A 27,030-nucleotide genomic window follows, 5' to 3' on the forward strand; every position below is an offset into this window, starting at 1 on the left:
CACAGAATGCCTTGAAAAAATTCACATGTGCTCATCTACCCATATAATGAAAAATTGCCAAAGATTAGATCAATATCTCTAATAATTTCTCATTTACAGCCCTGTAAAATTGAGTTAATTTTTTTATTATTATTTTTGGCAAATTCATTTTTGGGCAACTTTGGCTGCTTAAAGCTGCAAGTGTAATGGTGGTAGAAGGCTGAAATTTGCTACACTGACAGAATTAATCTCACAGAATTCAAAAATGGTCTCAAACCAAGTTTATCTCTCTTAGGATTTGCATAGTGAGGTAGTAAAATCACCTGAAATTTTGTTTTCTACTTTGAAGTCAGTAGGCCGAAGTATACATGGAAGTATTGTGGCAACAAGATTACTCTGTGACTGCATGTTTACAGCTTTCATGTTCACGTAATCAGAGATTACTAATTTGCAAATTGAAAAATCCACATAAGTGGTTGCAAAAATCATCCCTCCCATTGGGTGTAAAAAATCTATGCCCCTGATCTCTGAATATTATCTACAAAAAAATCGGGATGGTATTCAACCTACTTTTTGAGTTATTGTTTAAAGTATCCTCTGACCATACGTTTGTTATTTAAAAACAAAATTCAGTTCAGATGTGTTACTGTGTGCAAATATATCCACACAATTTTGAAAAATACCTGTCAGAATTTTATGAATCCCACTGAAATATTTTAACCAACCTTTCACAATGTTAAATAATGAAGTTGTAAGAAAAAAGAAAGAATAAATTCATTTCTGAACAAGTTTATTGGCATAACTAGTTAGATCACATGGCAATGCAAATATGTTGTGTATGCATTACAGTTATGCAGATATGGCTGAGTTTAAGATTCATAATATAATAAATACAAAGGTAAATCAGACACAAAAACACAGCATTACAACAGGGGATAACTGAGAAAGATTATAGTCACACCAAACTGCAATAATCGTGACAGTGAAATGTTTCAAAAACTACTTTGGCAATAAAGTAGCCTTAACAACATCAAATAAACATTGCTTTGTTCAAACAGCTTGAATAAATTTCTCAAACTTGAATTTGATTATGTTGAGATCACTTTGATGTAGAACATAGTGGGAAGCACTACTGCCTTGTATGGTAGGTGCACTTATCAGACAAAGAATATGTGGGAAAGGAATCCAGCTTTCATCTTTACGTGACATTGCAAGCAATGAGAACAGTTTGTTTCTTGATTTCTTCATAAATGACACCACCACATCGGAATGTTCATCTGATCTATCTTTTATGTTTCCCACATACCATTCGTGATTGTATATGCATGCTACATATTTACCTGGCTGATAATTGTCATTGCTATCATTAGACCCTATTTGAGCTGCTGCAGCATCACTTTCACTGCTACTACCAACAGTTACAACTGTGTACACATCATCATCTGATAACCTTCTCATATACAGTTTGTTGATAGAGTGGGGAATAAGGCTATGATGTGACCTAATACCTGCCACAGTTTTGCATTTTTCATAGCACTCAAGTAGATCAAACTTTACACAATTTGGCAGGACTGATTCCTGATTGACAAGTAAGAACTGAATGCCCTGAATGTGGTCCTTTACCCAATGGTACATATCAGAGACACTTAAAATTTGATAATTTATTATTTTACACAACCTTGAATTTCTTGATCATGTTCAGAGATGTAAAAATATATGATAAAAATCTGAAAAGGCTGAATAACTGGTGACATGGTCAAACTGTGGCCTGAAGTAGGGCTATTTTTAGCTGCATCATGAGTTGCATGCAGCTAAATTTTTTTACAGGAGATCTAACAGACTTTTAATTACAACAATTACTGATTTATCAACTGATATGTTATAGGAAAGTAGAAAACAAAATTTAGCTTTGTATCTTATTAAGTCTTAGAGCTATGGCTTATTAAATAAACCAATGTTTTTTTACGATTTTGGGTTTTAAGGTGATTTTACAGCCTCACTATGCAAATCCTAAGAGAGATAAACATGGTTTGAGACCCTTTTTAAATTCTGCGAGATGAATTCAGTCAGTGTAGCAAATTTCAGCCTTATACCACCATTACTCTTGCAGCTTTAAGCAGCCAAAGTTGCCCGAAAATGAATTTGCCAAAAATAAAAAAAAAAAATTAAATTTTACAGGGCTGTAAATCAGAAACTATTAGAGATATTGATCTAATCATTGGCAATTTTTCATTATATGGGTAGATGAGCACATGTGAATTTTTTCAAGGTATTCTGAGGGGGTCACCTGGAAAATTTCCAAAATCTGGATGATTTGACATGGAATGACCTTATTACTATTACTTGTTTACAAAATGTTTTAATCATAAAAAGTATAATACATAATTTCCCTTAACAGTAGATTTGGTTAAAATTTACAATTGTCCCTAAGCCAAGTGTTTGTGATCTGCTTTTATTTGTTGCCTATTTCATGTATTCATTTATAACAGTAAGCACAGTTGAAATATTTTCCTAAACAGTGATATAAAATAGAAAACAAAACCTACTTAAGTTGCAGTACATTGATCGCACTCTGATGTACATAGCATTTATTGCACTTGACCAGACATAATTGATTAAAGTATTAGCTGCATTAATTAATGCAAACATAAATCATTGGTTGCACATCATTTTAACAAATGTCCATGTCTCAGATAAGAAGGAAACTGATTAATTCTTGTAATCAAGTGTTCTGATGGGTTTAAACAGAAAGAAGCAAGTGTGTAGTTACTTTATTTTATTCTAACTGAAATCATCAATTACACATCATCATATAATATTATTCAGTTTATCACACATCCATACCTAAAATAAAAAAAACATTTGATGCAATGAGAGAGAGTTTGAATTGTATATATTACTAATTTGTCTGTAGTTACAGGATTTGTACAAGTGTTCTTGTAGTTTTTTCTGCATCTGTTACAGGTTAGCTTGTTTCACATTTTGTTTTTATTAGAAGATGTTTATAACACACTATAATTAGAACTTCTGTTATTACCCAGTCGCATATTACTCACTCAGTATCATTTGTGTATAAAGGTTTTCATGAATGAGAAATTACTGAGCCTTGTATTTGAAAGTTAATTAGTAATACATTATATAAAATGATGCATTTGCTACAAGGATTTTATGTAAATTTATAGATATTAAGATATTAAACATAAGGCAGATATTGAGTTATGAAATAATTCTGATGTATGTCATTATGGAAAAGCAATGTGTATTTTGCTTTATGTTAGCATGTTTTGTTTATGGTTTGAAAATTTATGGTTATAATAAATATATATATTTCACCAACAGAATATAATGTACAACTTAACATGATATCTTAACAGCTTGGAAACTTCTCTCAACTTTTGAGCTCCAACCCATTGTCTTTACTGGGAGGTTTAAAGCAAACAGATGCCAATTTGCAACTGATGAACATGCTAGCAGGTTACAGGCAATCTTTGGGTGGAATGTCTCAACTGAACCAGCTTTTAACCCTACAGAGTCTTTCTGCATCAGGATTAGATTCAACTATTTTATCAAAATTGATGAATGTTTCATCAAGTAGTGATTCATCCTCTCCTTTTTATTCAATGTCCATGCCTGTTTCTTCAGATTTTTCAATTTCTAATGCATTAACAACCACCACCACCACAACTTCAGCCTCTGCGTATGCGAGTTCAATATCACCACAGAGTGAAACAGGTCAACATCTTCAAGCAGGAGCTAGTGCCTCTGAGGAGAATGAGAGGTACCAGTAGTTTATTTTAGTTAAAGACATCATTAATTTGTTGTGATTAATGAGTGTAATTCTAAGATACAAGTAACAAGTAAAGTAACTTCAAGGTTGAGGATAAAGTAGAATACATAGAAATCATAATTGATGACAAAAGTTCTTAATTCTTAATGTTTTTATTTAATAATTAGATATAAACCTCAAATGAAAGTTAAGTACAGTAGTTATCGAAACGCATTGAACTGTGGTTTTTACCAGTGAAGTATAAATAGAATATCAGACTAAAATAATAAATTGTTTTGTATTAATTGAAGTAGCATGACCAAAAGGCCTAATATTGTCGATAAAAATCAAATTAGAGTGCAAATTTTTTGTCACACAATTCGATACTGAATGAAAGATCTAAAATCATTTTTTATACGTGTCTGATTCACTAAAGCTGAACAAACTTGGGGTAAAAGGAAAGAGCATCTTATAAAGCTAAACTCCGGCATAGCAAAATATTTTGATTACTATGATAATACACATAATAAAAGGTGGCAATATTCAAAAACTCTAATTTCATTAACTTTGCTACTTTCCTTACAGCTGAGACCATGACTTTGGAATCGTTAATTGTTTTAATACTCAGAAACACTAATTTCTATTGAATGATTATTTTCCTGACAATTAATTTAATTATAATTTTGGTTAGCCCAGTGTATGCAGGATTGGTTCGATGGATTGACTTTATATAGAAGAATTTGTTTTCTGTAATTCCAAATTTACTTTCTATCTTTACAAAGTTTGATATGCTTTTGGTACACTGAAAAGTGTACACAAAATCAAAATTTTTAATTTTTTAATTGCATGTTTTCACTGAAGGTTTATCTCTGAATTTACTAAGTCAGTATGACTCAAACATTAACTAATTAGAGTATAAGGTGAATTTTACATTTAGAATAAAAATATATTTTTACCTCCTGCAGTTTTCATATTTTTTTTGCATAATCTTTAGAACATATTAAATGAATATACCATGAACTCTAGGAAAGTCATCTGGAGAAAAAAATTTTAAAAATATGAAATAATTTTTTTTTTAACTGGAATTATTACAGATTGTAACAGACATTTACAATTATTTATCTTAAAAACTAGGCCTTTTAACTTTTCATAACTTTCATTAAATCTTATTATTTAATTGTCTCAATCAATTTAACTATTATAAAACATAAATTACATTGCATGAGTGTGGAAAGTTTGGGATAAACTACGTATCAGATTACATCATACAATGTTCCAACTAAGTTTCTTGTGTGGTACTTAAGAGAAAAACTTGATTTATTTTCATGAATTTTTTTTTTATGTAACTTACTTGGACTCCAGAACCTGCTTTGCTGAGATTTCTCTTTGATCACAACATTGGTTGTCTAAAAGGTTATTCATATAGGTTTTAAAGTTGAATTTTAAAACACAAATCATAATTCCAGCAATAAAATACTAATATACTGCAATAATTTATCTGGCTTTTTAACTGACCTATAAATGAGTTTGACATTTTTCCTTATTTACTGAACCATCAATTTTGGTCTTGCATAAAAACTGCTTGGAAAATGGCACATTTTACTGAAATAAATCACCGTAAAGGTATTAATTATAGTTGCCTGGTTCTCACAAAATTGTCTTTCTATTGCTTGTAGACATGTACCATTGACAAGTAATTGTAAGTAAAGAATTTCAAAAAACATCATGAGTGGGAAGTAATTTCTGTAGTAGGTGTAACAAATTTATTGATATCTCAGAAAAGTAATAAAATGAATTTTGAACTGTCAATATGTATAAAGTTGTTGTTTTTTTTTTAATTGGTGGGCTTTGTGAAACCGATATAAGGGAAGAAAGAAAATCTTGAAAGGAAAATTTAGAGCAAAGAAGTATCACATGTCTTTGTGAAGTAAAGGTTGAGAATTTATTTAAATATTTCGTTTTTGAATCAAAATATTAATAACTGTAATTATTAATATTTGAATTATAAGCTAGATCAGCCAAGAGGTCATTATATAGTGAACTAACTATTAACGATAGTTGATTGCAACAAACATTAATCTTTGTTTATTTTAGTTATGTGTACCTTTTTCTAAGAAATAGTTTTCAGCATTTAAAAGCAAAATAATATTTTATGAATTCTTGAAGTTTTTGTGAATATATAATTGCCTTGATTTGTGACAAATATTTTACTCTTGTAGCTTACCTATCAATTTGAAAATTTATTTTCAGATAAATCCCCTTGGTGTGGATTTTTGGACATGGTGAAGGACCTCCCAGGGAAGGTTTTGTTCTTTCAGTTTACCTCCTCTGGGATCTAAACATCCACCCACGTGTTTGCCATGCGTGGCGACCTGTGAAGGGGAAGAGAGGATCCTGGTGGTTGAGGGGTCGAACCCTAACACACCACTTTGGCCTTGAATTCCTGTAGATGGGTGGCCTTTGGGTTGCCCCTTTTGGGTCAATCAGCTGGTCCACTTGGGCTAGAGTAAACCAAGTACCAGTGTTGGAAGTTCTCAATGAGTGTTGTGGACATTGTGTCTGATGCTGGTGTTTGGGTATAGTGCTCACAAAACCCTGGCGTTGCTGCAGTGTCTTTGCATGACATTGTAGTGCGTCCCCTTGTAGGGCTCCATGGTGGGTGGGATCAGTGGGTACCGAAATTTTCCTTTTTTCTTATTCATCCTCCAACAAAATATCTAAATAAAATAGTGAAAAAACAGTCAATAGCTAAAGGACCATGTCTTGAAGACTCTGAGCAGCAATCTTCAACATCTGTAACACCTGTACCCCATTTTCTTATATTACATTCTCTTTCAGAAAAACCTTTAGGGCAAATGTCCCCCTTTTTTATTCAGAAGGGACTAGAGGGACTTGCTGGCTCTCCAAAGTCAGTAAAGAAACTTCGATCTGGAGACATTGGTTGAAACATTCACATCCCAACACAGTGAACTCCTCTTGAATTCAAAGGCAATTGGGGATGTACCTATTGAGGTTACCCCTCATGCTACCTTGAATTCATCATGAGAAGTTATTGTTGAGAGGGATTTGAAGAACGTCCCCAAGTCAGAGATTCTTGCTGGTCTCTCTACTCGAGGAGTTTCTACACTGAGGCGCATCTCCACTCGCAAAGATGGAGTTACACTGCCAAAAAATACCCTCATTTTGACATTTACATCACCATGTGCACCTGCCACCATCAAGGCAGGTTATCTAACTTGCAGGTTACGGCTGTATAGTCCAAACCCTCTTTGATGTTTCCAATGTCAGAGGTTTGGCCACTCAAAGACGTCCTGTTGTGGTTCCCTGACATGTGCTTGTTGTGGTGGCAAAGACCACGATGCCTATGAGTGTCACATGGACCCGCATTGTGTCAACTGCAATCGCTCCCACCCTTCATACTTTCGTTCTTGCCCAAAATGGTTGGAGGAAAGAGGTGCAGCATTTGAAAACGACTCATACCATTAGTTATCCTGAGGCTCGGAAATTGCTGTCCGCCACTCCATCTCAGACATATGCTGCTACACTTTGTTCCACAACTACAGTAAAAGTGTAGACAGATCTCTCTCTGTACCTCCAAGAGAATCGTTTTCAAAACAAATGAAAAGCCTTTTGACCTTCATGGTTAAAAAGGTTGATGAATTGACTTCTACACCCATCTCTGTTCCTCCCATACAGTCCAACAAATCTCAAGATTCACCTCCTTCAGTTTCAAATACAGGCGTTTCTTCTGATGCATCTTTTTCTCCAACCCCACGTTGCAAAACAATAATTTGTTCACATCCTCAGTCACTGGAATCCCCTTCCAACAACAAAGACCTGCCCAATCGACCCAGGGCAGGATCCATGGAGGTCGATAGACCTCCTCCAAATAAGGACAGTAAGGAAAAAAGACGTGGTCGTAAACAGAAGGGTTCCACAGCCACTTCACCTACCCGTCATTAAAAAATGGCCACCTTGATATAATGGAACTGTCAAGGTTTACATTCTAATGTGGATGATATCAAAACACTGATCACTTCCTACCATCCTGTATGTCTATCCTTATAAGAAACATTTCTAAAACCTGCTGATACAGTCACCATTTGGCAGTTTTCTCTGTACAGAAAAGACAGGCTGTGTGATGGACGAGTACATGGAGGGGTGGCACTATTGGTTGATCAGCATGTGCCCACCCTGTCTTTGTCACTCAACACACCCTTTGAGGCCGTAGCCATCCGTGTTTCCTTGGGTCATACCATCACTGTTTATTCTCTCTACCTGTCCCCTGAAGAGACATATGATCAATCAGACCTTGATGCTCTCGTTGAACAGTTGCCGTCTCCCTTCCTACTCCTGGGGGACTTTAATGGACATCATCCCCTCTGGGGAAGTGCTGTTATTGATGGGAGGGGTCCCTCTGTAGAGCATATGCTCTCTGATCACAATCTTTCTCTTTTCAATGCTGGTTCTTCCACTTATTTTCATGCACCTAGTCAGTCCTTTACTGCTATTGATCTCTCAGTTTGCTCCCCTTCATTATTCTCCCATTTTTCATGGAGAGTTGACAGTTATCCACTAGGCAGTGAACATTTTTCTATGCTTTTGAGAGAGACTTGCCGTGGTTGATGCCATCCTACCTGCATGCCCCGATGGAAGCTGGATCAGGCAGACTGGTCCACTTTCACTGCTCTCGCAGAACTTGATTCTGCTATCGTGAATCAGCCATCAACAGACGACTGTGTGGAGCGGTAATTGACTGTATTATACAAGCAGCTGCTCAGTGTATTCCTAAAACCTCAATATGTTTTCCACGATATCCTCGTTCGTGGTGGAATCCTGCCTGCCACTTGGCACGGAAGGCTTAAAAAGGGGCCTGGGATACTTTCCGTAGATATCCCACACTTTCGAACCGCATCGCTTTCCAATGGGCCTGTGCACATGCTAGGTGGGTAAGACGTCAAAGCCAGAAAGAATCTTGGATTAAGTTCACAACTAGCATATCTTCTACCACCAGTTCCAAGGTCATATGGGACAGGATTCGAAAGGTCAGTGGGCACTACAATTCTGTCCTTCTCTCCATCTTACTCTTTGATGGCCAAGAGGTAGCTGATGTCTGGAGCATTACCGATACTCTAGGTGAAAGCTTTTGCTGGGTATCTAGCACTTCTGCTTGTTCCTCCACCTTCTTGGCCATCAAGACTCAGGTAGAGTGTTCACCTCTTTCCTTTTGAACTGAGTGTCTTTTTGACTATAATTGTCCCTTTACACTGGTGGAACTGAAAATGGCCCTTCATTGTTCTGCCAGTACATCTGTTGGACCTGATGATGTACACTATGACATGCTGCGCTATCTCTCTCTCTCCTGCTTTTCTTGATATTCTTCTAATTGCTTTTAATCGGATCTGGCAGGAGAATGTTTTTCCTGATGCCTGGTGCCAGGCTATTATATAACCTCTCTCTAAAACTGGGAAAGATCCCAAGATTCCTTCACACTACCGTCCAATTGCTTTGACAAGCTGTTTCTCTCTGTTTAGAGAAGATGGTTAATGCTTGTCTTGTTTGGTTCTTCGAATCAAACAACCTCCTCTCGCCCATCCAGTGTGGGTTCCGACGACAGCATTCTACTACGGACCACCTAATTCGACTTGAAACGTCAATCAGAGAAGCCTTTCTCAAACGCCAACATCTTGTTTCAATATTCTTTGACATTGAGAAGGCTTATGACACAACATGGAGGTATGGCATTTTGCGAGACCTCCACATATATGGGTTACGTGGCCATTTACCCATGTTTATTAAAAATCTTTTAATGGACAGGAGATTCTAAGTTCGTGTAGGTTCGACACTTTCCCGTTCTTTTATACAGGAACTTGGGGTCCCTCAGGGCTGTGTTTTGAGTGTCACACTTTTCAATATAAAGATAAATGCTATCACTGAACAACTCACTATTGCGAATGGGCTGTATGTCAACAACTTTCACATCTCGTGTCAGTCAACGAACATGAGATATATTGAGTGGCAACTACAAACTGCCCTCAATCATGTACTGAAGTGGACTACGGGAACGGCTTTAATTTTTCTCTCTCTAAAATTGTTTGCATGCACTTTTGCCGCCAACGGGGTATCCACCGTGATCCTGAACTCCGTATTGGTGAAGTTTCGCTGCCAGTGGTCCCTGAGACCAAGTTCTTGGGGCTTATCTTTGACCGTAAGCTGACCTTTATACCACACTTAAAGCAGCTACGGGTCAAATGCACAAGAGCACTGAACATCCTCCGTGTCCTCTATACTGCCAGTTGGGGAGCCAATCGATGTTCTATGTTAAATATATATCATGCTCTTATTCGTTCAAAACTCGATTACAGATCAATGGTCTATGGCTCTGCCAGACCCTCGGCCTTAAAAGTGCTGGACCCCATTCATCAGCAAGGACTTTGACTCTGCACTGGGGCTTTCTGCACCTCTCAAATTCAGAGCTTATATGTGGAATCTCACGAACCATCTCTGCACCTTCACCCTTTGCAACTGTCTTTACTGTATTATTTGAAGCTTTGTTCCTTACCAAAGCATCCCAATTGGGGATGTATTTTCCTTCCTCAGTGGGTCTTACTTTTTCAAAACAGACGATCTGCCATTGCTCCTTTTAGCCTTTGCATCCAGATGCAATTGGATGAATTGGGTCTGTTCTTGGAAAACATTGCAGAATCCACTGATCAGCCCATTCCCCCATGGCTTATTACAGCTTCCAAATGTGACCTTTCTTTAAGTCATCTGAAAAAGGCAGATACTCCCTATTGGAAGTACTGTCTTTTATTTACTGAACATCTTTCGAACAACCTTTCTATTCCAATTTATACGGATGGTTCAAAATCAGGTGACTCTGTGGGCTCTGCCATGGTTTGTTGCTGTTCGGTGGTTGCATGCAGAATCCCCTCTACAGCTTCTGTGTTCACTGCTGAACTGTATGCCATATCTCTTGCTCTGGATCATATTGAAGCTGAGCAGTACTCTGACTGCACTATTTATACTGGCTTCCTTAGTTCTCTGCTGGCCTTGGAATCACTTCACGTTGGCTCACACCCTGTTCTCACTGATATTCAAAATCGACTGGTCCATTTTTCATTAACATATACTTCTATCCAGTTTTTCTGGATACCAGGCCATGTTGGAATTTGTAGGAATGCACTTGCAGACATGGCAGCTAAATCTATCTGCTCTGGCACTATCACCGCTGTGCCTATTCCGTACATGGACTATGGTCCTGTATTCAAGGCTCGGCTCCGTGCCAGCTGGCAGTCCACTTGGAGCAACCTGACAACAAGCTTTTTCAAATTCAACCCTATATTGGGCTTTGGCCGTCTAGCTTCTGTAAGGTTTGGAAAGAGGAAGTTGTTCTAACTAGACTACGCATTGGTCACAGTTTTTTAACTCATTGTTTTCTTTTATCTGGAACTGTTGTACCAGTGTGTAGTTTGTGTAACACTCAAATCACTATAAGCCACATTTTACTTTCTTGTCATCGTTATGACTCTCAACGACGGCACTATTTTAAACATGTATTTTCCCAGGGTTTATCTGTAACATTGGACAGTGTTATTGGTGATGGTGACACTGTCGACCTTGATAAAGTTTTTAATTTTTTAATGGCCATTAATCTTTTTAACCTCATTTAAATGTTTGATATTTATTCATCACACCTTTTTAATTGTGGTTCCCTTTTCAGAGTTTCAATCTCTCTGGTTCAATTTGACATTGTAAAATGGCCAGAACATTAAATAACTTGACACCAGGACTGGAAAGGTCAACTTCGGGTGACTAACGCTGCTGTTTGAACTTCCCGTTAGTCGTCCTGGCGAGTTGTTATTACACTTTTGCTGCATGTCATTTAATACTTTATTACTTTACCTTTTGATAATGGCTGTTATGACAACATAACCCAGAACCAGAACTGGAAAGGCCAACTTCAGGTGACTGACGGTGGTTCTTGTGCTTACCTGTTAGTCTTCCTGGCGGGTTATGATCATTGCCATTTTGTTAGAGAAAGTCCTTTACAACTTCTTTTACTCTACTTTCTCTCTTAACATTGTAGACTAGGTGTTAACATTGATTTTATGCTTTTTCTGTTTTTCAATGATGTTTTGTTTTACCTTCATTCCCTTTCATGTATTTTACTACATTTAATTTATTTTTACCTTTTCACTGGATGTTTGGCGCAGATAGCCTAACTGCTTTGTGCCATAAAACACTAAATCAATCAATCAATTCAGATAAATTTTGACAGTGAGACAGAAAAGTATTTACAGGTTGCGAGTATTTATCTATTAAAATATTGTTCTTCGTGTGGATGTTTGTTTAGGTAAAGTCATCTGTCAAAGAAAAAAAAAAAGAAATTATATATCAGTCAGGCATAATCCAAACCTTGATCCAAGCTAGATAAATTTAAATTTATCATGCTTGTACACTACTAGTGTTTGCAGTATTTCCCAATGCATAATCATATGGAATACTCAAAATGTGCTTTTAAACATCAGGATTAGAACTGTATGATAAAGGGACAATTATCTGTGAAGAGTTACATTGTTGTGTGAAAGAATGTAATGTTTTAATATAGTACAAGACTTAAGCAACCTCATTTTATTTTGAGGTTATAATGTTTCTTGTTGATGTTTCTAATATGTATTTTGTCAAATATCTGCTTGTGTTTGTTGTTTAGTGAAACATTTGAAGAAGATGAAGACTTCGTCAGAGAAATGAAAGATTTGGAAATCAGTTTGAACATTCATGCACAAAGGTATTGAAAATTTTGGGATTTGTTTAAATTCTGTTCAGAAGAAATTACAAATAAAAATTAATTTGATGAAGTAACTTTTAAAACATATTCATCTTCTGAACTTTTTAGTTCTTAATTTTTTACTGAAGTTAACTTGTGTCACTGAAAAAGGTAGTACGTTACAGAAAGGTATTGCAAGAAATTAACTTCCAGCTTAAGAGTGGTAAGTTTATTACACACTACATGAATTTATATTTGTAGTGATCAGCAGATGTTTTATGTTGCTTGTGTTTTGTTCAGCTGCTGAGTATTGTACTGAAATTAATCTGTACCAAAAGTGAAATATTTTCTTAGACTAATATTTTATGTGACAAATAACAAACGCTTGTAAGTATTAACTCTCTTTCTATAGCCTTGTTTTGTTTGATTGAGTTTGTGACACCAAAGTGACTGTTATGGTTTCCATACTATAATTTGTAAAATGCTTTGTGTACCTTTACAAATTCTTGCAAGATTTTCAATAAACATTTAAAATCTTTCATGCATAAAAAAAAAGATTTTTTGTTTAAATAATGTTACCAAGATTTTGTTCATGAATATATGGAGCCAAAGCGATTTTTGTGTTGAGATTAAAAATACTTTTCTTCATCTGAAAATTATCAAATTTCATTTGTACAATCTTTAAAACCTCATAAATTCACAACAAGCATTTTTTTTGTTGGTGAAATTTTGTCATTTTTCTGTTCTAACTCTGTATGCTTTCCATCAGTTTGACTGACATCATGACACAAGCAAAAGTGCAAAATAAATATGAATAACCTTTGTTTCTTTGTAAAACGACTGCAGATAATAGGAAACTACAGTTATTTATCTCACAGCTTGAAGCTCATAACAGTTTATGTCTATATGTACTTAACTTTATTGTTTTACTGACATTTTGACTATGTTTAATTAATAATTTTGCCATACAACTTGTACATCTCTCAGTGAATGTTCAGCTTATGTTACCATTTCAAAGTATGTAGTGCATAAATGAGCTGCTCTTAAGCGTATCTTGTGAATAACTTTTATTATTGTCTCAGTCACTTACCTTATTTAATCTAATACATTGCTGATTTTTACAGTTTATTAACCTTCATAATAATAAATAAAGAATACAAGTGAAAAAGAAGAAAAGTAGTCCTTACATTTGTCTTCTTGTTTTTTTTTTTCTCCACTGTTGATTACATTTAAGCCTACTTTTTAAAATAAATGGTACTACTACACTAGATTAATTCTTATTTAATTAAATAATGAACCAAAGAACACAGAATAATAGCCTGCAGAAACAAACAATGTGCTTTTACTATCATACTTTTGCTGGCTCCCTAACTATGTAATAACAAACATTGAAAATTGATCTAAGCTCATCAGTGTGACACCTGTTAAAATAAATTTGAGATTGAATGATGAGATGGACAAAATGTACAGGAAATAGTGTTAAGATAATATATCATTTGCTAGATTAAAACTTTGGCTTTCTATTGGTTATGAACATTGTAATATAATATAATATATCAGAAAGAACTAATGGAAATTTTTGAAAGGTGGGAATAGGTTAGTAGGTGTGGGTATCCCAAGTGGATCTGATTTGTAGTTTATAGCTCTTTAGGCAAATAAGATTAAAAGTGATAAAAAGTATACTTAGCCTGTAGTGAATAATTTACTTTAAATTCTGTACTTCTAGTAAGAGTAGGAAATAAACTAGAAAAGATGGAAGACCTAGAGAACTAATGTTATTCTCATAATATGGGATATTAAAGATTTTTGGAAAAATATTTCCTCATAAAATTAATAACTCAAAACTTGTATTAAAATTTATGAACAATGTTTTTGATGCCAGTTTATTTCTTATACAATTATAATGAGGTAGTTTAATTAAATGTTTAATGTAACTTTGTAAAAAGTCGATGTGTACACAATTTAACCACCACATTAAAAGAATGTTAATATACTATTGAAACAAGAAGTAGTCTTACTGTAAAACAGTGTTCTAAATATTCCTAACACATTATGGATAAGTATATAGAACAGTGTGTGATGTTAAAGTAAAGGTTCTTAGTCTCATTTTACAGACGCAAGTTCTATTCTTGAAGGCACAACATGTACAAATCCCAAGTATCATATTCTGAGAGTTTGGTGAGGCATAATCCACAGTATCTCTTCATTTGTTTTTGTAACTGATTCTCATAAGGTTCCTAACCCTAGAAGAGTTCTGTATTTTGTATTCTCTTTAAGATCAATTGAAACTGTTGTTAAACAAAATCATTAATAAATTATTAGTGTGATGTAAGGACATGTAGCTTCTAACCAAACTAGAACTGGTAACCATTAATAATAATAATAATAAAATTGGAAGGTCTTCATTGATGCATTTTTATGACTGTGTGATTTTTTTTCTTCCTAACTATTCCATGCCATTTTAAAACTCTATATCACATGATATCTTCAAATGGGAGTAGTATAATTTTTACTGTGATGAAATGGGAACTCAAGGGTTCATGGTTTGTATTCTTTTGGTACAAAAGTGAACTTCACACTTTGGGGCAGTAAGCACATTATAAAATTAATGTTTAAATCTGACTCTTCAAGTTGTTAGTGGGTGATATCTGAAACAAAATATTTTTTCCTTAGAAGTGTAACTCCACAATGATTCTTCCTTGTTTCATGTTACATTTAAAGAACACTAAATCCATTGTGGTTGGTTTTATGGACTTTTTTGTGTCATTTACCTGTTTCTTTGTTGTTGTTTTTTTGTATTCTACTTGTATTTTTACTATAACAATCATCACTTCCGTGTTGTAAAATAAGCCAGTTTTACATTTACATAGAGAGTATCTCTTTACAGAGTGCTCTTTATGTCACTTTAAACAAATGTATAATAAATGAAATACTTCATAAAACTTCAATAAATTTAAATATTTAGTAAGTAGAAAAAATGATCAGATATGGAAAATGTTTGAAAAAAATTAAACTGACAAATAGAACTGTCTTATGTAGTGTGTGTGTGTGTGTCTTTATGCATAAATATATGATATGAAATTATACTCATTATTTTTAGAATTCAACTAAAAGAAGGCTGTGTTGTCAGCTTAATCAACTTTTGTGGTGAACCCTTCCTGACTTTAGAAGATATAGCATACTTAATGTCTTGGAAGTTAAGCCTCTTACAAATTATGGTAAGATTTTTAGGGAAAAAGAAATGGAATATTTTGGTGATTTTTTAATGATGATATTTGAATTCAATGTCAGGAAAAATAATTTGTTTAAAGGTAGTATATAATATTCATATTATCTTAGTTGTTAGTACTGACTCAAGACAGTTGAGATTTATTGATATTATGTTTTTCTTTTACTTGTATTGTTACAAATGAGATAGCACCATTGTAAAACCTTCAGAACAAAAGACATGATATTGTTGAAATATCACATAAAATTGCTACCACTAATCTATTGATGGTGCTCGTTTTTGGCTGTAAACACTATTTTATTAATTGCCTCTGCTAAACAAATACGGAATTATTTTTGGGGACAAAGATTGTTGTATAACATTTTTTAACTTAACGAGAGTTCTCACTAATTATTATAATAGAATTTCATCACCTATATCAGTTGAACAATTAAAATCTCATAGAGCTTAAAAACAGTGTACATAATTGTCACCATTCAGTTGACGGTGCTCAGTGGTGGATTGATCAAAGCTTATCACCTTTCAGTGCAGTTGCCTGTTGTCTTGGATCATTCCATGTTTATGTTACGTTTATCATGCAATAATGGGCGATGAAATTTTTGAAGTAACAGAGTAGATGATGCATGGAATATTTAATCTCCCACAGTTATTTGATAATAAAATGACCAACAGTTACACAAGTCCTTTATATATGTTAGTAGTGGAGACACTACCCTGACAGTTGATGTTTTTTATTTTTTGCTGATTTTATAGGCATTTAACAGTATTTATTTCACAGCAACAATTGTATTAAAGCTATTTCTTAACAGTACTGGTTGTTGTATATATTGTTACTAATTTTAATTATTATATCTGAGGTGATAACTCACCTCCACAGACAAAAATTCCATCTTCCTTGTGTGTATCCCACTGAGATTAGTGTGCCACTAACTTTCATGTAATTCTCACCTAAATTCACACTCAACTCTTTCCATGTAGGTTTAGTCAATTTAACCGAGTTCATAAAATTTTTTTACTCATTAAATGTTTCAAACTATAACTTTTAATATGGTATATGCATTTTTATAAAACTTGGCAGACTCCTGATTAAACATTACAGTATTTTTTCCAAAAAATATTAGTTTTTTTTTATTTTTAATTATTTTTAATATTTATTTGTGAATATATTGATTAGTTTTGTTTACTAGGCTGAGTGCAAAGTTCAAATTTCATTTCCGTAACTTATAAAATCTTCTAAATTATTATGAAATGTTATTTTTTTTAACCCAGTCTGTGATTGGCCATGGTTGAGGTGTTGGACATCTTAATATTCATCCCTGTTGAACCATCCTGTATGTGCTTTCTACATTTCATCTGTCAGATTTGCATCCTCCAATTTGTTGTTCTTCCCTTCACCATGCCTTTAACTCTTTTTTATATTAATTTATATTGTGAGGGCCCTCACCCACTATTTTCACAACCTGATGCTGCAATTCCTTTTCTCGAACAGTTGACTTCACGAGACAATTTATGGGTGGTATCTTCTTCTCCCACCTCTCTTCTTTTGCTAAAGAGTCTACTCATTTGGGATGGCTTGTAAAATATCTAAGTCTCTTCTCACAAGCACTCAATATTTGGTATTTAAGGTATTTGCTTCATCTCTTGTCTCTACTGAACATGACCTTATCTTCACCTACAGGCTATAGAGTATCTGGCCAATAAGATTTGTGCTTCTCATTATTATCCTGTGCAAGGTTTTTTTTTATTAACTTTTGAAGACTCTGGTTTCCCTGAAACCCCTCATTTTTTTTTAGGGTATGTATACATTCCTGCACCTCCTCCAGTGATCTTTGGGTTAAGGAACTTTTCTGGATGATAACATGACTTCTGACATTTGGAAACAAGACAGATAATTGCTCCTTCTCAGTATGCTCAAACCCTTTACTGCTCATGAGGCATGTTACCATTTTTTGTCCCTCTTAGCAAAATCAGTGGATTACAAGCCACATCAATATATCTATAGCAGGTTCTTAATTCTACTGTCACAAGAACACCTATTCCAGAAACTTTAATTTTGGGCTCTGGACGAACTCTTCACATTAGGTTCATCTCTTTGCCTGTAATTATGTAACTTGTGGCAGGCTACATTTGAAGCATGAAGTTATCTCCTCATTCCCGGGTCTTTTGTTGGGTATGTACTTCTTTGATGCCATTTCCATGCCTCTTGACTCCGATATTCCTCTATCATTCTCTTTCACTCCTCCCTTAGGTCCTTCACTCATTACATGTCTTACCTCAACTTCTAATATGAAGTATATTTTGCTGCCTCAACCTTACTTTCACCTGCTTCTTCACTGAGTGTCCAGACACCTTCTTCATGTACCCAATGTTCCCTCACTCTTACTCTAACTTAACACATTCATTTTTCACCATGGGAAGCAATCTCTCCATTTTCATGTGTGGAATTTGTCTGTTAACTTCTTTGTGTCACATTTCTATCACTCTAACACTTTTGTCAGTCTGTCAAAAACAGTAGTGGTCTGTTTTTCACTGATCTACCTGCCACTCCTTGTCTCCCAGACACCCAAGTGTGCTTCATCTTTCTGCATTTTGTAATTGGCTGTTTGACCATGATTTGCCAGTTTTTACCATTTCTGATTATTAGGTGGTTTCTTTTACTGAATTCTCTCTCTCCCATTACCACATGGCATTTTCTTCCCCTGACCTCTTCATTCTCTTTCACACCTTCCCTATTTACCATTATTTAAAATATTCATCATAATTTGTGCCAATTCTCAAGGCTTGAAATACTATGCTTGGGTAAGATAATTTTGCTGAAGACTTGTGCATCTCTGCTGAAGATACCATGATTATGTTGTGAGTGTATTATTTACTTGTGCTGAGATGAGTAATAAAAGGTAAAGGACAAGAAATGAAAATAAAACATTTAAAAATGAACTACACGTGGAAAAGAAAAGAACTAAAATTATGAATATAACCAAAAGATCTTTTTTAAGATATTCTACAACAAAGTTTCTTTTTCTTAATTTTAATAACTTCATTGTATTGTATGTTGATGATGATAAATATATAGTTAGTAATAAAAATAAATAATAGAAAACAAAATATAAGTATTTACTACAAAAAAGGTACTGAAAATTATGCAAATGAATACAAAACTATAAAATCAAGGAAAGTATTTTTATATTTAAAATGAAAATCACATTGCACTCAATTTATTAAGAGTTTGAGTTCAAATAACTACAATAGATAAATAACATATTTTTAGTAAAAACATTAAATTCAAATGTCATTTTCTGTTTATAAGATACAGTTATTGTGATGATATAATAAGAAATCTCAGAGTTACAGTATGTATTGATACACAGGTAAAATTCCTGATATGTCACCCTGAAAATAGTAGCGTTAACCCTACAAGTATTGGCTTCATACATTTGAAGTAGATAGCATTGTTCTTGTTATAATTAATTCCAAAAATAAAACTGTAGGTATGCACTTTCAAAGAAATAAAATATTTAATCTCATTTTTTTACTAATTCTATAGACAAATTTATTATTATAGTTATTTGCAATTTGACTGTGAATTGTTCACCTGCAAGGCAATTTTTCATGTTAAATAAAAAAAATACTATTTTTTTTATTTTACAGTTTTCACATTTCATTTGCATAATCTTTAGAACCTGTTAAATTAATATTATGTTTATATTTTAATTTACATTATGTCGCATTAAATTCAGCTATTATGATCAAGATACAGGGTAATGAAATGTTTAAATTTAAGAAATGGAAATACATCTGTTACTTGTATCTCTTCCTTAAATAATCTTAAAATATCTTTGGTTTTGATGTGTAACTTTGTCTCAACCTTTTTCTTTTAATGATATCTATTCCTTTTGTGTTTTTTATCACTGATTATTTATGCTTTGTGGAATGAAGTGAAATATTGTTTATTTTACAGAAATTATTAAATCTTTCAAATAAGAATGTTAAAAAACAAACAATGCATAATTAAGTGAAATATAAAAGTAAAACCTAGATGCAGTTCAACTGTTTATCAAGATAATATGTATAAGGTGAGAATAAATGGCTTTTAGAGACAACGATCTTCAACAGTGGGCTTTGTGACTTGGTTTTGAATGGATATATCACACTAGTTTCAAGATAACCTTGAAATATTATAACGTGAAATGTGCTTTTTCTATCGTTTATAAGTATGCCATTCAATTCTAGATGATCACTTAGCAACAGGGATTTTACTTTTGAAAAGTGGGCATAGCTTCTGTCAGAGGGGGAAAATGATATAAGTTTTGTATTGTAATGTTTACAGTTTTAAGATGAAGTGTGTCTGGAATTTAACCTTGTGTGAATAAAAGCTCATCTATACAATTGTATGGATACTTAGACTAAGCTGAATAGCAATAAAAAAACAAGTAAGACACTTTAACTGCACATGCATCATGTGACAAAAAAATGAAATCTAAATTACTGATTCAGAATTTTCTCTTAAAATAAGGAACAAAATGTCAGACATAATGAAACTGAATTATAATATACTTGATAATAATGATTTCAGTAAAATCATTGATAGTAAAGTGGTGTAATTAAATGTGGAATGTAATTCAGTAACACTTTTTGACATTTACAGAAAGAAATTTAAAGAGTGCATTGGTAGTCATTGGGTTAATGTGGTTTTATGTGCTGCGTGTTCTGTTTGAGCCACTGTCTTCTTGGTCTTTGTACCATCTCATGTGTTACTTCATTCTCACCTGTTATTACTGTTGTTGGTTGTCTGTGCTATTGATACTTTTCACAACCACTTTTATTGCACTTGTATACTCTTTCAGACTTCTCTTTCCTCAGGGGCATAACTATCCTTTCTGCCCTCTTCCTTCCTTCTGTCTCTTTACTTTATGATCATTCAGACTCCTGTATCCTGATCAAGACTTTTATCTTTTGGAGTTGATGCCATCATCTGTTCATCTGTGGAACTTCTATTTCTACTCTTACGTGATGGGTCTATGGACTCTTCAAGTTGGTATAGTCGTCATTGAATGTGGATGCTTGCAAGCTATTTCATATTAATTGCATTCAGTTATTCACCTTTCTCATTCTTTTGCTTCCAATCTTCACTGCCCCTAGGACTGGATCCTCCAGATGGGCAAGTAAAACAACTCACCAAACATTCATTGCTCCTTTTCTTCCCTGCCTGGACATTTCATTTCTCACAGGATTTTGACTTCCAGCAGTCACCATTCTTCAGTCTTTGACTGAGCATGTGTGTTTCTCTTATTGACAGAAAAGATCCTGATACTGACTTCCTTGGTATGATTATTTCTCAAAATTTGAATCAAGCCATGACCCTACCATTGTTTACTGTAAGATGGGGTATTCCACAAGGCTATGTGAAGTATTCTTAAGGTATACAAATTTATTCAGTTGTTTAATTCATTCCAATTCCATTGATTATTACAGATAAAGCCAGTACCAGAGAGGTAACTGTCCATTTTCTTTATGCTGGTTTTCAAAAATAGGGATTTTCAATCACCCATTGCACTGCCTCCCATAAAAGACCTTTTTAGCTAGTGTCTGATGGAGATATAGATACTCCTCCAGGTTTCCCCTATTTGAAATTCCCCTTCTTTTCTTTTTTGAGTGGAGCATGGCAGATCTTTGCAACTAACTAGTTCCTCACTTCTGGGGTGGTGGAACATGTAAAATCCCCATTGACTAGGCTTAGCATAAAACAATTAGAAGTTGTGGCATTGTCAGTGTAGTATATGTCACTGCTTACAAACATCACACATAACTAGCATACTCTTCTCTGGCAGCCAAAGCCTATTCAGTTGAGTTGAAGAGAACACTTTCTGTACAGTCTGATTATGCCCTCATCACACTACACAAGTGCCTGCATTATTTTGTTCCCATTCCATTTCTTCCTGCAACACTTGGAGCTCACTTTCCTCTCCCTCCCCTAACATTGCAGGGAAAGAGTTGACCCTGTTCAAGATGAAACGTGGTATCTTGTTTGTTGTGCCTATGTAGAGCTTTTACCAGTGTATGTCATGTGTGTGGATGTGTGTTTTTATTATAGCAAAGCCACATTGGGCTATCTGTTGTGTCTACTAAGGAGAATTGAACACCTGATTTTAGCATGGTAAATTTATGTACTTAGCATTGTCTCAGCAGGGGACATGTGTTATACTACATGAACTTCCTTTCAGGTAATTTCTGAAGAGAACCCATCTAGGTAACGTTTTATATTGACTAATCTTCAACATGGTATTTTTGCATTTATGTGTGTATAGTTGAGATTTTGTCTGAAGTTAATATTTCCCTAATCTGAAAATGTATTTATGATAGAGAGTCACCTCCCACTCTTCCTCCTGATTTCTAGTTTACTTTTTTTTTTGTCTCATGCAAAAATGAGGATTTCACAAATGCAAGTTAATAGGAGAGTTAATGCACATGGAATTTGTGTTACCCTCTTGTTAGGGTGGGGTATTTGTTGCATAATGATGTCATGCACCAGGGAAGTTCATGATGAACATGTGAATTTAGGTGGGCTAGTGACATGTAAGTCTCCTAAACAGATGTGCAAGAAATGTAGCATTTCTGTTTGTGAAGCTGAGTATCTGTTAGAAACTATTATCTTTTTTGTTAAATGTCAAATTCTTATTATAATAAAAATTATTTTACAATGATAATTTAGCTTATGGATTGAGTACTAATGAAAATCTGTTGAGGGCCTAACAAATTATAATTTTTTACCATATTATGGTGGTTCTAATTTGAACATCATCCTAAACAACTCATAATTTTATCACAGTGTGGTTAGAACATTTAATATATTTAATTTTATACATGAGGTTTTATTAATCTTTTTATTTATTGGTTTTCATTATTTTTAATGTCTATTATTTTACTTTAAAGATTAAGCTAGATTGTACTAATTTTATTACTTTATTGTAAATATTATTTCATGTTGCTTAATGTATGATTAAGTCTCCTGATCTGGATGAATTTTATGAGGTTTTTATTAGGTTTACATCCAAATTCTTAACTGTGAGGAAAACCAACTCATGAAACAATGCTCTAGTAATCACTAGTAATATAGTTTGAACATAATATTTAGTTAGATATGCTCATTGCTAAGTGTATGCATGTAGAATATATATACTGACACTGCTCAATAGAGGTTTAGTAAAAGGAATCATTTTAATTGCATTAACTTATAGCATATTAATTAAGTAGTAATGTGGTGTTGTTATATACTTTATTTTATGGTATAATTTAGATATTAGTTAGAGGGTACACAATGTTAAGATTAAGTAAGTTTGTGAGAATAGGCCTAGAACATTATAAAGGGGTAGAGAAAACATAGGGACTTTTTGAAATATATGGAATAAGTGTTATATATAAATGTGTATGAATAAGTCAGTAATTTAATTTAATATGTAATAAGCTTTCAGAATGAATCATTAAAGGTAAGATATAGTTAAAAAGGTAGTTGTTTTCTAACTAGTAGAACGATTAAGCTGGTGTGTTTTTGTGAAGTAGTTGAATCTGCATTACTTATTGCACATTGAGTTACTTTGTACAAGTAAGTTGATTTTTAAAATTAATATTCTGCATTTAGCACGATTTGTGAACATGAATTAAACGTTACCATAATGTTCAAACATGTGACAGGAGAAATAAACTAATTTATCACTTAAGTGGACTGGACTGCAAGTAATTCTTTACATGTAATTTAAAAGAACCCTCCAACAAAGGAACAATATTACTACAGTATTTTGAATTAATACTTAAAGTGTTCATAGTTTAGCTCACTTCAGCTGTCTGTATAGTTGTAACTATTATTTGAAAAAAAAAAGTTAGTAATTTTGGTCTGAATTTGCCTATTTGATTTTAAGGCAAAGTAAACTGATATTTCAATTATAAATATCTTGTTTTCTATTTAAATACATCTATGGTTGAATGGGGAACATCAATGAACAAAACTTTTACATAATTTAGCTAACAAGCAGGAAGTAAAATATGTAATATCTTTTGTAAAGTATTTGTAAGTTTATTCATTTAGTTTTCTTTGGAAGCTAATATTCTGAGTTGCTATAATTTTATAAACAACTCTGCATGAAATGATGAAAGAAAAAAACAAACTATATTTTCTTATAAGTAACACATTTTGTATTATATTCTTTCACTGGTGAAAAAGTACTCCAAGAAACTTTTAGGCACATGACCCACTCCCATGTGCACCTTGCAAACCAGCAACACAGACACAGTTTGGAAGATTAAAAAAATTAAAGAATCCTTTTACATTATGAACACAATGAAACCTGTACTATTGTGAGTGGTCCATGGCTATAGTTGGTTGGATCCACAGGAAGTCTTTTGATAATCAGAAACAAGGTAGACCATCCAGTCAGAAAAAGTCCTTCACAATCCACCAGTGTATTATAAATTATAATATCATACACACATATTGATCTGAAGATAAAAGATGGAAGTCTTTCAAAATATCATCCTCTACACTTGTATTCTTACTATAGGTAGTTTTCACCCATTTAACTAATTTACCATGATGGCTGTTGAATTTTGTCATTTTATGAATTAGTGTTGTAAAAATAACTTCTGTATGATATCTGCTGTCAAAACTAGGAATAAAAAACATAAGTTACATAGCCAAATTGAAACTGAAAGATTTTCAGTTTGCAGAATAACATGGCAACAGAAAGGCTGGTTATGTGTTTGAAATTGATGAAAACGTTGTGTGAGAAATGCAAAAACAACAGGCATAATTAAAAAGAGATAATGAAAACTAATGAACCATGAGGGGTGGATGTGTGAAGTGGCCAGCATTGGAAGGCTTAGGTTATATGACAAAGAGAAGAGGGCCATTCAGTATCCACAACCATGATATGCCTTTGAGGGCAGAAAATTGCCAAGCAGATGGATATCACCACATTTTACAGGATGATCTTAGTGGTGTTTCAAGTTCATGAAATAAGACAAACTATCTGTTAGAGCAGGAATGATTATTGACCAAAAGCCACCTGTGAACTAGGAAGTTAAAATGAAAAGCTTCTTTGACTTAAACATTGCCAATTTGTGGAAATGCATTTTATATGTTTCCATTGGAAAGATGTAATTTAATTTCCTTCTGTTGCTATAAATTACGTAGGAAAAATGTACTTATTCAGAAAGAAAGTATATTGTTTAGTATTCTCATTTAATTATTTCATGTCAACAAATTAAATATGTGCATGAACATGTGCAGAAGAAGTGTTTGTTAAAGAAGTATTATGATTAAACTGAAAAAGAGCTTCTATCTTTTTTTTGTAATTTAACTCAGTCTTCTGTGGTTATGTCATATAGTGAAGCCAATCACAGGTTGAAGGTTATGGTGATGGTGTGGGATATAATGAAAGTGAAATTGACTTGCCTTCGAATATATGAGCTAGTACACATTGTGATATATTAAAATATTACTAAATATAATCAAAAGTATTCATATTTATATTTTGTCCTTTGACCAAAGAATAGTTGGGTTTGCTAACAGATGTTGTTATTGGCTATCTGATGAGTTGCTCCACATGTTTAAAATTTGCAGGTTTCAGTCTTAAAAACAAAATCAATGTACTGTATTACTGTGCACAGGTGTATCCCACAGGTGACATGTATTTATTTTGATGGAAATAACTTGTGGACTACATGTTAAATTATTGTTTTAAACATCTTTTTATAATGCAATATACATTTAGCTGTTTGTGATAAGGTGTTTTGTTCTGATATAAGAAGTACATGGATAATTTATGTCTAACCATATATGTTTTTGCATATTTATCAAAATTCTTAGTGGTGTGTATTATTTTATTTGTTTGTATATTTTTAATTAGAAAAGTTTGAATTTGTGTTAACATAAATCTTGTTGTTTTTATAGATGTGGTCAGATTTTTGTGCTTATCAATTTATCTACTGAAGAGATAGTTATGTGTAAAAAAATATATACTTCTCTGTAATATGTGTATATATCAATTGAATTTTTTTTTAACAGTGATAGTTGTTTGATCACCAAAGAATTTTTAATCGTATTTAAAACTTCATTAATTTGTCTTGAAGTTGAAGGTGAAGTGCATAAATGTACCATTTGTTGGCCTCTGCATCACTGACCATGAAGAGTTCTTCAATGAAATGGACAGGTAATTATAAATATGAATATTAGAGAACATTTTGTTCAGATTTTTGTCTTCCAGTAATCTTATCCACAGACTTGCTAACTTAATAGTTACAGTCACTGATCTCTCAAAATATCATTTCCTAATGTGTAAAAAAAAGAAAGTTCTATTGAATAACACAAGACAAGATAGTTTTCTGTTATATTGATACATAGTGATTTAGTTGTCAAGTTACTTATTCTATAGGCAAAATTAATTTCATTACTTAATGGTATGGATTACCGTTGAGCAGTGATAAACCAAAAAATTTGTTTCAGAAAACATGACTGTAATAAAGCATGCATTTGCTGCTTCTTTGAAACATTAGTAGAAATTTAAGTTAATATTAGATTAATACAGGATGTTAATTAAGTTTAGGGTTTTTTTTTATTTTATCAAGGCATGTTTCTTATATTTAGAGTTATTAAAACTGAGGATAATTATGTGTATGTTTTTTTAACATTTATTGGAGCTGAAAATAAATATTAGTAGTTTGGTGAATAATAATTGTTTAAAAACATTATATCAGTATAAGATATCTGTATAACAAATATTGTAGTCAGTATATAAGTTATTCTAGCTATTCTATTAAAAAAATTCTTATTTCTCAATGAGTTTTCTGGTTGGTAAAACAGTTTATTCTAATTAGCATAACAGATTTTTGTATCAAATTTCAATTTTTGGAAAGCTGTGTATAATGATATATTAACCAAGTTTCAGATATATGAGTAATAAACAGGAAGGTACTGTTATTAAAGTCAAACTGTTGAAAGTTTTTATATTTTTTTTGGTTTTTCCCAGATTTCGGGTAAGAGGTTTTAGAAATGGTGACCATGTCAAATCTAGCATTCAACTTTGTCCTTTGGCAAGGTACAAATATTTTGGTGCAAAATATAAAGGGATTGACTTCTAAGTACTAAAAAAGCAATTGAATTATCCATTGTTTTACTTAGGGTGTTTCCAAAGTGTGACTAAACCAACTCTAGAGGCAAAATCTTAACTCATTAGAACTAATTCATACAAGAAAAGTTTTATACCTTTTATAATTATTATTTTTACTTATTTGATA

General features: G+C 33.2%; 1 protein-coding gene across 5 annotated transcripts in view; it reads left to right on the forward strand.

Moving 5' to 3' along the window:
* The window catches only part of LOC143248825 (tudor domain-containing protein 5-like), a 103,317-nt gene that overhangs the window by 56,309 nt on the left and 19,978 nt on the right, over positions 1-27,030 (forward strand). For all 5 annotated transcript variants that reach the window (XM_076497617.1, XM_076497613.1, XM_076497615.1 and 2 more), the window contains exons 14-18: positions 3,354-3,757; positions 12,459-12,536; positions 15,616-15,733; positions 25,867-25,946; positions 26,763-26,831. In XM_076497617.1, the coding sequence (XP_076353732.1) occupies positions 3,354-3,757; positions 12,459-12,536; positions 15,616-15,733; positions 25,867-25,946; positions 26,763-26,831 (749 nt within the window). The remainder of the gene's footprint in view (positions 1-3,353; positions 3,758-12,458; positions 12,537-15,615; positions 15,734-25,866; positions 25,947-26,762; positions 26,832-27,030) is intronic.

Source organism: Tachypleus tridentatus, chromosome 4 (assembly GCF_004210375.1).
Source record: "Tachypleus tridentatus isolate NWPU-2018 chromosome 4, ASM421037v1, whole genome shotgun sequence".
Classification (NCBI taxonomy): domain Eukaryota; kingdom Metazoa; phylum Arthropoda; class Merostomata; order Xiphosura; family Limulidae; genus Tachypleus; species Tachypleus tridentatus.